This window comes from Hemiscyllium ocellatum, chromosome 30 (assembly GCF_020745735.1).
Source record: "Hemiscyllium ocellatum isolate sHemOce1 chromosome 30, sHemOce1.pat.X.cur, whole genome shotgun sequence".
Lineage (NCBI taxonomy): Eukaryota > Metazoa > Chordata > Chondrichthyes > Orectolobiformes > Hemiscylliidae > Hemiscyllium > Hemiscyllium ocellatum.
This window is the reverse complement of record NC_083430.1, coordinates 3147821-3160770: the sequence shown is the minus strand read 5'-3', so window position 1 is coordinate 3160770 and position 12950 is coordinate 3147821. Positions and strand designations below refer to the sequence as shown.

The 12950-nt window shown below is 44.7% G+C and overlaps 1 protein-coding gene across 2 annotated transcripts in view; it reads left to right on the top strand.

The window, feature by feature from the left end:
- The window catches only part of LOC132830060 (interleukin-6 receptor subunit beta-like), a 151675-nt gene that overhangs the window by 65750 nt on the left and 72975 nt on the right, over positions 1-12950 (top strand). For both annotated transcript variants that reach the window (XM_060847525.1, XM_060847526.1), the window contains exon 9: positions 1746-1968. In XM_060847525.1, coding sequence (XP_060703508.1) covers positions 1746-1968 — 223 coding nt within the window. The remainder of the gene's footprint in view (positions 1-1745; positions 1969-12950) is intronic.

Genomic DNA, 12950 nt, shown 5'->3' with positions numbered 1-12950 from the left:
TCCAGCATATCTGATCCACGTCCCGCACCTCCACTCTCGAACCCTACCCCTCCAACCGCAACAAGGACTGAACTCCCCCGTCCTCACCTTCCATGCCACCAACCCCTATATACATCGCTCCATCCTCCGCCATTTCTGCCCCACCACTTATGCTTCCCTCCCCACCCCTATCCGCCTTTCGATAAGACTGTTCCTTCTGTGACTACCTGGTCAGGTCTATGCCCCCCAACAACCCTCTGTCCTCCTGGCACCTTCCCCTGCCACAGTAGGATTGCAAAACCTGCGCCCACAGCTCCCGCCTCACTTCCATCCATGGCCCAAAAGAGCCTTCCACATCCATCAAAGTTTCACCTGCACTTTCACACATGTCATTTACTGTGTCCGTTGCTCCCGATGTGGTCTCTTCTACATTGGGGAGACAGGACGCCTACTAGCAGCGCACTTCAGAGAACAACTTCGGGACACCTGCACCAATCACCCCCACGATCCCATGGCCGAACACTTCAACTCCCGCTCCCACTTTGCCAAGGACATGCAGGTCCTCAGCCTCCTCCACCGCCACTCCTTAACCACGTGATGCTGGAAGAAGAACACCTCATCTTCCGCCTTGGGACCGTCCAACCCCAGAGCATCAATGTGGACTTCACCAATTTCCTTATTTTCCCTCCCCCCACCTTACCCCAGTTCCAACCTTCCAGCTCAGCATCGTTCTCATGACCTGTTCCACCTGTCAATCCCACCTATCCACCCCGCCCTCCTCTCTAACCTATCACTTTCACCCCCACCTCCATCCACCTGTTGTACTCTCAACTGCCTTCCTCCAGCCTCACCCCCCCTTCCATTTATCTCTCCACCCTTGAGGCTCCCAACCTCATTCCTGATAAAGGGTCTTTGCCCAAAATGCCAATGTTCCTGCTCCTCAGATGCTGCCTGACATGCTGTCCTTTTCCAGCACCACACTTTTGACACTAATTGGGCCTGAGCCGGGGTGAGTAAATTAGAGCAGTATTAGGAGTGTGTTAATTGGGGTTGGGTTAGTGGTAGGTTCATTGGGGCAGAGTAAGGCATGGGTTCATCAGGGCAGAGTAAGGGATGGGTTAATTGGATCTGGGTTGGTGATAGGAGAAAGTGAGGACTGCAGATGCTGGAGACCAGAGTTGAAAAGTGTTGTGCTGGAAAAGCGCAGCAGGAGAATCGACGTTTCGGGCTTATGCCTGAAACACCGATTCTCCCACTCCTCGGATGCTGCCTGGCTTGCTGCGCTTTTCCAGCACCACACATTTCAAATCTGGGTTGGTGATAGGCTAATTGGGTCAGGGCAACAGATGGGTTAATTGGGGCTAGATTGGGGGTGGATTAGTTGGGTCAGAGCAAGAGGAGGGTTAATTGGGGCTGGGTTAAGGTGAGTTATTTGGGCCAGGGTAAGGGGGAGGCTAATTGCGGAAGGGATATAGTGAAGCCCTCCAGAAGAAGGGCTTATGTCCGAAACGTCATCCTCCTGTTCCTTGGATGCTGCCTGACCTGCTGTGCTTTTCCAGCAACACATTTTTCAGCTCTGATCTCCACCATCTGCAGTCCTCACTTTCTCCTTTTCCTGTGAATATGCTACCTGATTAAGGTGATCAGTGAAACCTGACACATTCGCAGAAGAAATTGTGGAAAGTTGGACAAATCAACTGATCCAGGCAGGTTTTGGCAAAGGTCACTTTGCTTTGGTTGTGAATTAATAGTCAATGTCTTGACAGGAACTGAAGGAGTCAGAAATGAATGGGAAGATCCGTGGCTACAGAGTGACATTTGGATGTGAACCTGACACCAATCATCCTGAGGTCACTTTGTGCAATACAACAAGTTTGAGCTGCAGAATCTCAACTCCGAAAGGAGATGGCAACATCTGTGTTCGTGCTTACAACGGTGCTGGGCACTCACCTGCTGCATTGCTGGCACTGCCGACTCTCCACCAGACAGGCAAGTTTCATACAGCACTCTATTGCCTCTTAATTCCAGGGTTGGGGGTGGGGGGTGGGGGTGGGTTGTAAATTGTAGTGTCTGCATTCTATTCCACTGGGAACTGACAAAAAGAAGTTAAGAGGAAGAAAGAGCAAGAGAATGAGAGAAATGAAGAAATGGAAAAGGTGGAGGAATAGACCAAAAACATGGTGTGGGTTGGAAGGGTTTAAGAGTGAGGGTAATGTGAGGTGGCAGGGATTGGGAGGAAAGTCAAGACGACTCCGGTGTGGAGTGGGGGAGGAGATGTGGGCTGGAGATTGAGATTGATAAAATGGAAAGTATTATATAGAGTCTATATAAATAGACAAACTCCTCCAATTCACCTATTTTAGACTCCAGTTGTCAGAAAGCATTGTTCAGATTTCTGTACCTCTCAAGGATTACTATTGCAAGTAAATAAACTCAAGCTACAGATAAACAATTATAAACTTGTGGAATATAACTGTGCTGGTTAAAATGCTAATAACACTTTATAAACTCACCCTGTGAACACATGAACACACCATCACTGATGCACATTACAATGACCGAGACATGAGTGTCATGAAGAAAGGAGAAAAAAATGAGAAAACAGTTCAATGGTCAGTGCTCACAGGGTGTGTTGGCATGGTTCTTGTGCTGTTCAGAATGCTGCTTCTCATCTTTCTCTGGATACTCTTATTAGATTTCGGGATGCACAGGATGACTAGTTCACAATCATTTTAGACAGTGTATTTAAAAAGGTGTTTACTGCTGAGAACAGAGAGCTCCTGAGCTGACAAAGGTCTGAAACCTTTTGACATTGTCTCCAGCCGAAAGCGGTTCAGCTCACTGGGATCCAATCACTTAGCTGTTGACAGACAGAAGACCTTTGTTATCATTATCTGGTCACTAGTCCACAAATCAATCAGCTACTCATTGCTTGCTGAATCTCCATTTGTACAGTCATTGTATCCAGTTCATCTGCAAACTAGATTCAGAGGATTACAACAATGCAACTTTGACCAGGCTCATCCATACCAACCAGGTTTCCTCAACTGAAATGGTTATTTGCTCGCATTTGGTCCACATCCCTGTGAATTTTTCCTCTCCCCGTTTCTGACCAGATGTCTTTTAAATGTTGTAATTTACCTCACCACTTCCTCTAGCAGCTCATTCCATATACACCACCATCCTCTGTGTATTAATAATTGCCCCTCAGGTCCCTTTTAAACCTTTCCCCTCTTACCTTAAACCTATGCCCTCTAGTTTTAGACTCCCCTACCCTGGGGAAAAACCTTTGACTAGTCACCTTATCAGCCACTTGGGACAGTCAGAGTCCGAATCCTCTCCTCATCAGATCAGAATCTGTCTAGGATCCTTCAGCTTACAGAACAGAAAAATGGTCCTTTGACACAGCTGTGCTGCTGAAAAAAAGCTACTTAAACTATTCTAATTCCATTTTCTAATACTTGGCCCATAGCTCTTGGCATCACAGGTACATCTAAAATGCTATCACCCTTCCAGGCAGTAGATTCCTACTTCCCTCTGGGGTGAAAACAGTTTTTCCTCACAATTCCTCTAACTGTCTGCCCCTTACCTTCAAATTATGTCCCTCTGGCCATTGATCTCTCCATTAAGAGGAAACATTTTTTCTGTTTACATCTCAGTCATATACACTCAATCCCCTCTGGTCTAAGGAAAATAACCCCAGTCTATCTAAATTCTATCTGTGTAAGTGAGACTCTCCAGCCCAGGAAACACCCTGGTAGATCTCAAATTCAGCCTCTCCAGTGCTCTGACATCTTTTCTTTGATGCTCGAGCTGCACACAATACTCCAGCTGTGGCTTATTGTGGGTTTCTTCCTGGAATGAGAGAGGTGCAGATATAAAGGAAGGGAACTTCTGCTTCAGGGCAGAGGATAGGGGTGAAATCCAAATGAGTACTTTGTGTCAATCTTCACCCAGGAGAAAGAAATGGAGGATAATGAGATTGATGTGGAGCATGCTAAAATGCTCGGGCATTTTGAGATCAAGAAAAAAATCTTTTGAAGAACGTTAAAGTGGATAAGTCCCCCACAGCCTGATGGTATGTACCCCAGGTCATTGAGAGATGCAAGTGAGGAGATTGCTGGGGCCTTAACCAAGGCCTTTGTATCATTGCTAGTCACTGGAGAGGCCCTGGAGGACTGACAAGTAGCTAATATTGTTCAAGGGAAATAGGCATAATCCAGGAATAAATAGTTGGTTGGAAAGCTTTTGGAAAGAATTCTTCAGGACAGGATTTCCACACATTTGGAAAAACATGGCTTAATTAGGGACAGAGCATGGTTTTGTGTGGGGCAGTCATGTCTTACTAAGTTGATGTGATTTTCTTTTGAGTTGATGAAGGTGATCAATGAGGAAACCACCACAGCGGCTTGCCTGCTGGATTCAGAATGGCTTGCCCACAGAAGACAGAGTGTAATGGTGGAAGGGTATTCTTCTGGCTCGAGTTCCATGGTGAACGGTGTTCTGCAGGGATCTGTGCTGGAACCCCTGCTGTTTGTGTGATATATAAATGACTTGAATGAAACTATAGGTGTATGGATTAGTAAGTTTGCATATGGAGTTATGGTTAGTGTAGAAGGTTGTCAAAGGATACAATGGGATGTGGATCAGTTGCAGATGTGGTGGAGAAATGGGAGATGGAGTTAGTAGGTCAGTGTGAGGTGCTGCACTTTGGGAGATCAAATATTAAGGAAAAGAATACAGTTAATGACTGGACCTTAAACATCATTGATGTAGAGAGGGATCATTGGGTTGAAGTCCAAAGCTTCCAGACAGTGGCCACACAGTAGATGAGTTGGTAAAGAAGGTGTTTGACATGCTTGTCTTTATTGGTCAGAGAATTGAATACGAGACTCCGGATGTTATATTGCAGCCTTTTAAGACTTTGGTTAGGGCACACTTAGAGTATTATATTCAATTCTGGTTGCCACAGAAAAAAATCAGCACTTTGGAGAGTGTGCGGAAAAGGTTTACCAGAATGCTGGCTAGATTAGAGAAAAAGTCAAGTTGTTTTCTCTGGTGTGATGGAGGCAGCGGGGAGACTTGATAGATATCTATAAAGTTATGAGATGCACAGATAAGATTGACAGTCAGAATGTTTTTGCCAGAGTTGAAATGTCTAATACTAGGGGGCATGCATTTAAGATGAGAGGGAGGAAAATGTTTTGAGAGTGGTAGGAGTCTGGAACATGCTGCCGGGGTAGTGGAGAAGGTAGATATGATAGGTGCATTTAAGGGATTTTTATATAAACACATGAATGTCAGGAATGGAGGGATATGGACCAAGGGCAGGCAGAAGGGATTTGTTTAATTTGGTGTCCTATTTGACACAACATCACGGGCCTGTTCCTGTGCAGAAAATGAATGGAATAGCTGTTATTTTTGGTGCAGGTGGGAAGTTCCCCCAAGCAACTGAGTCGGCAGAGGGCTTGCAGAATGTGTGGATAACAGCAGTGAGGCAGATATTGTGCATAATAATGAGGGTGGTAGAGCATGAACCTTTTGGGGAGGTTGATGCAGTAAACAGTCTGAGCTCCTAGAGGTATGGTGGAATTTAGCTGGCAATGGTCACTGACATTCTTCACCAGAGGGCTGTCAAAGCTGCATCGTTAATATTCAAGACTGAGACAGATTTGAAATGTATAAGGGAATCAAGAGTGATAGCAAAAATGTAGAATTGAGGTGTATCAGATCAGCCACGATCTCATTGAATTGCAGGGCAGACTCTATGGGCTGAATCGCTTAAATCTGCTTCTGTGTGTCATGGTCATTTTCTCCAGATGGATACCCTGGGTGATAACTCTGACATAGTCCTCTAACATAGACATAGACCTCTCTGCTGGCCCTGAGATAAGAGAATGTCCTGCTTTTTCATTGCTGTCCATCAGTTCCTCTAGGACCCTGTCCACAAAATGAGAAACCAATTTCTCCTTGTCTGCCATATCCAACTCTCTTCCCAGCCCCTCCCCCTCCTTCCCACTGTTCCCTGCCACCAACCTGGTTAATTCCTCTTATTGACCAACCAGGTCGTACCCCGTACCTGTCTTCACTTTTCCCCACTTCATCACCCTGTCCCTGCCTCCCCCTTTACCTTCAGCTCCCCCCACACCCACCCTCCATCCTGAAGAAGGGTTGCACCCGAAATGTTGACTTCTACACCTCCTCATGCTACCAGGCTCGCTGTGTTCTTCCAGTGTCCTGTCGGTCCACATTTCTGGGCCAAATGTCAGGGCAGTCCCAGACTGACGATGCTTATCTGGATGTATAGCAGCCTCTTAAAGATGACCTAGGGATGTTAGTTACTTCTGAGATATCCCAGCAGTAGTTAGTCATTCTGGTAATAGCAGGAGTTAGGATGAGGTGAGAGTCACATGAGAGGTGCCAAAGGGGCCGACTCAGAGTCCTTAGTCAATTTAGCAAATTTGGTGAGATGATGTGAGAAAGCACTCTGGGTCACATGGAGAGAAACGTTAAAATGCATAATGTAGATATATACGCATGAAGTAAAACAGTTTTGCAACAGAACACCCACAAAAAAAGGTATGCGTGTCAGGTGCACTCTTCAAGTGAGAACCAGGTCAAATACACCAGATTGTGGGGAAGGGGGGATGGTGAGGAGTAAAGACTGGTAAAAACAGGATTTAGAATAGGGAAAGCAAAAACCTTCTACTGGTATGTTAGTCGTAAGAAGTGAAGTGGATACTATTTGGGAGAAGGATGATAGACACTCTGATGTGCTACAAAAGGTTAGAATGTTTGTGTCAATGTTTACTAAGCAAGAGAGTTATGACAAAAAAAAAGTTAAAGATTGATTTGTAGAGATAATCAAAAGGGTGAAAATTGAGAGGGAGGAGATACTAGAAAAAATGGCTATCCTTCGAGAATAACTCACGTTATCTGGATAGTTTGCATTCTCTATTACTGAAGCAATGAATCCAATGGCAGTGGAAAAACTTGCCAGAATCTTCCTTGGTGCCTTTGATTTGGGGGCAGTGCAAAAGGATGACACAGTTCAAAGTTTGTGAGAAGGTTTGTAGCTTGGGTGCTCGTTGTTGTGGTTCTGTTCGCCAAGCTGGGAATTTGTGTTGCAGACGTTTTGTCCCCTGTCTAGCTCGGCGAACAGAACCACAATAACGGATTATACAGTATCAAATATAATACCCATATTCATGAAAACAGGGAAGGACAATCCGAACAATTACTGATCAGTCAGTTTAACATCACTAATATATTAGCGTTTAGCAATTCCATCTTTCAAATTGAGAATGACATCTGTCAAACCAGATCAATTTTCAGATCCCTAGGAATAATATTACAATGCCTGCTTTCACCTTCCAGTCAGTGGTGTCAAAACCTCTGTGCTTCAATATGCCTTTCATTGGGTTTGTCAAGGACAGCCAGCAAGGATTTATAAAATGCAGTTAATTAGAACAAAGGGCCAGAGTATGCAATTTGGCCTTTTCAGCCTGCTCCACCATTTAGAGTCATAGAGTCAGAGATGTACAGCATGAAAACAGACCATTCAGCCAACCAGATATCCAAAATTAATCTAGTCCCATTTGCTAGCACTTGGTCCATAAACCCTTCCTATTCATGTACCCATCCAGATGTCTTTTAAATGCTGTAATTGTACCAGCCTCCACCACTTCGTCCGGCTGCTCATTCCATACGCTCCCATTGCCTTCTGCATGAAAAAGTTGCCCTTTAGGTTCCTTCTAAATTTTTCCCCTCTATTTCTGGACTCCTCCACCCCAGGGAAATGACCTTGTCTATTTACGTTCTTCATGACTCTCATGACTTGATAAAGCTCCAATTTCCTTCTTAAATTTAAATTTACTCAATATCTCAAATGTACAGTAGGACAGTGAATTCCACAGATTCTTGACTCAGTGAGAGCAGTAATTTCTTCTCATCTCGGTTTTAAATCTGCTACTTCTTATTCTAAAACTGTGGTACCATTATTCAGGAAGAGAACAAGGAATAGTCCAGGAAATAACAGGCCAGTGATGGGGAAACTTTTAGATGCAATTCTGAAGGACAGAATTAATTTACTTTTAGGGAGGCATGGATTAATCAAGATAAGTCAGGATAGTTTTGTTAATGGGAGGTCATGTCTGACCAACTTGATTGAATTGTTTGAACAGTTGGCTTGGTGTGCAGATGGGGCAATGCTTTTGATGTAGTCTACTTCACTTGAGCAAGAGTTTGATAAGATCCTGGCTGGGATACTGTCAGCATAGGTAAAAGCTTAATGGGATCCAAGGAAATTTGGCAAACTGAATCCACAAATGGTTGAGTGACAGGGAGCAGATGATGATGGTTGACGGGTGTTTTTCTGACTGGATATCTGTGTCTATTGGAGTCCCACAGGGAACAGTGCTGTGGTCCTTGCTGTTTGTGGTTTAAAATCAATGATTTAGACTTGAATGCAGGAGATTCAATTAGCAAGTTCACAGATCATTAAATCGCAGTATCCTCACAGTGTGGAAACAGGCCATTTAAACCAACAAGTATATTTCAGTATTCACCAGAGAGAGGGGCCTTGTTGATAGTGAGTACACCATGCACCAGGTTAATAGGCTTGAACAGATTGATATTAAGAAAGTGGATGTGCTGGAAATTCTGGGAAGCATCAAGATAGGTAAGTCTGCAATGCCAAACCAGATCATAGAATCATAGAATAGAATCCCTACAATGAGTAAACAGGCCATTTTGGCCTAACAAGTCCACACTGACCCTCCGAAGAGTATTCCATCCAGACCCATTCACCTAATATTTTACATTTCCCCTGACTAATGCACCTAATGTACACATCCCTGAATGCTATGGGCAATTTAGCATGGCCAGTTCAGCTAACCTGCACACTTTCAGATTGTGGGAAGGAATCAGAGCACCCAGAGGAAACCCATGCAACACAGGGAGAATGTGCAAACTCCACATTGACAGGTGTCTGATATTGGAATCGAACCCGGGTCCCTGGTGCTGTGAGGCAGCAATGCTAACCACTGAGCCACTATGCTGCCCAAATATCCTTGGTTACTATGGGAAGTGAGGAAGGAGATTGCTGTGCCTCTGGCATCCTCGCTGTACATGGAGGCAGTACCAAATAATTGGAAGGAGGTGAATGTTGTTCCTTTGTTCAAGAAAGAGAATAGGGAAGTCTCTGGGAATTACAGACCAGTCAGTCTTATGTCTTTGGTAAGCGAGGATTCTAAGAGATAGGATTTATAGCTATTTGGAAAAACATAGTTTGATTCAAGATAGTCAACATGGCTTTGTGAGGGGCAGGTCATTGCCTCACAAGTCTTATTGAGTTCTTTGAAGATGTGACGAGACAAGTTGATGAAGGTCGAGCAGTGGATGTGGTGTGTATGGATTTCAATAAGACATTTGATCAGGTTCCCCATGGTAGGCTCATTCAGAGAGTTAGGAGGTATAGGATACAGGGACATTTGGGCTGTCTGGATACAGAATTGGCTGGCTGAAAGAAGACGGCAAGTGGTAGTGGATGGAAAGTATTGCACCTGGAGGTTGGTGACCAGTGATGTCTCATAGGGATCTGTTCTTGGGCCTCTGCTCTTTGTAGTTTTTATAAATGACTTGGATGAAGAAGTGGAAGGGTGGGTTTGGCGATGACACAAAGATGGTAGGTGTTGTAGATAGTGTCGAGGGCTGTTGCAGACTACAAGACATTGACAGGATGCAGAGCTGGACTGAGAAGTGGCAGATGGAGTTCAACCTAGATAAATGTGAAGTAATTCATTTTGAAGATTGAATTTGAATGTTGAATACAGGGTTAAAGGCAGGATACTTGGCAGTGTTGAGGAACAGAGGGATCTTGAGGTCCATGTGCACAGATCCCTCAAAGTTGCCACCCAAGTTGATAGGGTTGTTAAGAAGGGATATGGTATGTTGGCTTTCAGTAACAGGAGGATTAAGTTAAAGAGCCGTGAGGTTTTGCTGCAGCTCTGTAAAATGCTGGTTGGACCACACTTGGAATATTATGTCCAGTACTGGTCGTCTCATTATAGAAGGATGTAGATGCTTTACAGAGGATGAGATTTACCAGGATGTAGCCTGGATTGGAAGGTTTGTCTTATGAAGAGAGGTTGAATGAACTCTGGCTTTTCACACTGGAGAGAAGAAGAAAGAGAGGTGACTCTCTTGGTCCTCCAGTTCCGCCCTTTCCTCCCATTTGCAGAGTTGATTCAGGTGTGACTCAGCAGCTAAGCACCAGAAACATTAAGGGACAAGGGATGTTAGAGTTGATATCTTGTGATGCGGTGAAAATATCCCGAATCTTGGACCAGGAGGCTGGGTTCAATTCACAGCTTGTGCATCAGAGAGCGGCGGGAGCTGCGCGGAAGTGAAGTTGGAGCGCAAAGCCGGTCAGGAAGGTAAGTGATTGTTATTTGAGTGGATGTGTTCTAGACCCCAGGTCCTTCAAAATAGGGTCTCGCTCCCACCCTCCTCATCTAACCTAAATTAAAAGTCCACAGACTTGTCCCAAAAAGAGGGTCCAAGGAAGTTCCTGTGGATTGAAGAGTGAGGCTTTAGCTCAGGAGTCTTTGACAAAGAGGTTGAGTGAAGTGATTACGCCACAGTTGAAGAGGGTGAAGACATGACTGCCAAGCTGGTTCAGTGTATTAAGTGCTTGATGTGGGAGGTCAACAACTCTGGTGTGTCTGGCTCGTATAAATGTGGAAAGTGTGTGCACGTTCAACTACTGACAGAGCATATTGCAGCATTGATGAAAGAACTTGAGGACCTTAGGCTCATCCGAGACAACGAGACCTTTCTGGACAAGACCTTCAGCGAGGTTATTACACCGAAGAGAGCAGACGATGAGGAAGGCAGAGAGGAGGCAGGTGCAAGAGACCCCAGGGGAAGTACCTGTCAGGAACAAGTTGAATCTTTTGGAAATAGTAGAGACAAATGACACTGCCAGTCCGCGAGCCGGCCAGTCTGTCAATCAAAAGTTGGCGTGGAGGCAGAGCGAAAGAGTCGGACATTGCACAGAGCCGTGGTAATAGGGGACTCCATAGTGAGAGGAACTGACTGGGATTTTTGTGGCAGCAGGCGGGACTTAAGGATGGTGTGTTGCCTTCCTGGTGCCAGGGTTAAAGACATCACAGACGGAGTGCAGGAAATCCTCAAGGATGAAGGTGAAGAGCCAGAGGTGGTGGTAAATGTCGGCACAAATGATGTCTGGAAGAAGAGGAGGAACATACTACAGCGGGACTTTGGAGAACTAGGAAGAAGGCCGAAAAGCAGGACGTACAGGGTGGTTATCTCCGGTTTGCTGGTGAGGCCAGAAACAGGGATAATGGACTTGAACGTGTGGCTGGGGAACTGGTGCAGGAGGCAAGGATTTAAATGTTTTGTGGTAAGCATAAATTATACAAGAGAGACAGTTTGCATCTTAATAGGTTAGGGACCAGCATTCTGGCAGGCAGGTTTGCTACTGCAACACAACTACATTTAAACTAAGTAGTGGGGGGGAGGGGACAAACTGGATGTTTAAGAAGGAAATTGAAGGGAAAGTTAGAACAAGGGAAGTCAAGAAAGACAACTGTATCAATGAAGCAGAAAACTCAAAAAGGGATCATGCTGTAAGGTTGAGTGAAATAGGAGTTGATGGGAAGGGTGAGGGCAGTAACAAATTAAAAATACTACATATGAATGCATGAAGCATTAGAAATAAGATGGATGAGCTTGAGGCTCTTTTGGAAATTGGCAGATACGATATTGTGGAGTTAACTGAGACATGGCTTCAAGTGGACAGGGCCTGGGAAATGAATATTCAAGGCTACACGTGCTATTGTAAGGACAGACTGACGGGCAGAGGGGGTGGGGTGGCCATGTTGGTAAGGGATGATATTCAGTCCCTTGCATAGGGGGACCTAGAATCAGGGGATGTAGAGTCAGTATGGGTAGAGCTGAGAAATTCTAAGGGTAAAAAGACCCTCTTGGGAGTTATCTACAGGCCTCCAAATAGTAGTCTGGATGTTGGATGTAAGTTGAATCAGGAGCTGAAATTGGCCTGTCGCAAAGATGTTACTACAGTTGTTATGGGGGATTTTAACGTGCAGGTAGACTGGGAGAATCAGGATGGTATTGGACCTTAAGAAAGAGACTTTGTGGAGTGCCTCTGAGATGGATTCTTAGAATAGCTGGTGCTGGAGCCGACCAGGGAGAAGGCAATTCTGGATCTGGTATTGTGCAACAAACCAGAATTGATCAGGGACCTCGAAGTGAAGGAGCCATTGGGAAGTAGTGACCATAATACAATAAGCTTCAATCTGCAATTTGAGAGGGAGAGGGCACAATTGGAAGTGACAATATTTCTGTTGAATAAAGGGAACTATGGAGCTATGAGGGAGGAGCTGGCCAAAGTACAATGGTGCAATACCTTAGCAGGAATGACAGTGGAGGAACAATGGTGGATATTTCTGTGTATAATGCAGAAGATGCAGGATCAGTTCATTCCAAAAAGGAAGAAACCTCCTCCTAGGAGGAGGCATGGGTGGCCGTGGCTGACGAGGGAAGTTAAGAAACATATAAAGTTAAAAGAGAAAAAGTATAACATAGCAAAGATAAGTGGAAAACGGAGGATGGGAAGCTTTTAAAGAACAACAGAGGATTACTAAGAAGGAAATACGCAGAGAAAAAATGAGGTACGAAGGTAAACTGGTCAAAAATATAAAGGAGGATTGTAAAAACTTTTTTAGGTATGTGAAAAGCAAAAAAATGGTTCAGATTAAAATTGGGCCCTTGAAGACAGAAACAGGGGAATATATTACGGGGAACAAAGAAATGGCAAAAGAATTGAATTGGTACTTCAGATCTGTATTCACTGGGGAAGACACAAGCAATCTCCCCGAGGTAATAGTGGCTGAAGGACCTGAACTTAAGGGAATTTATATTTGCCA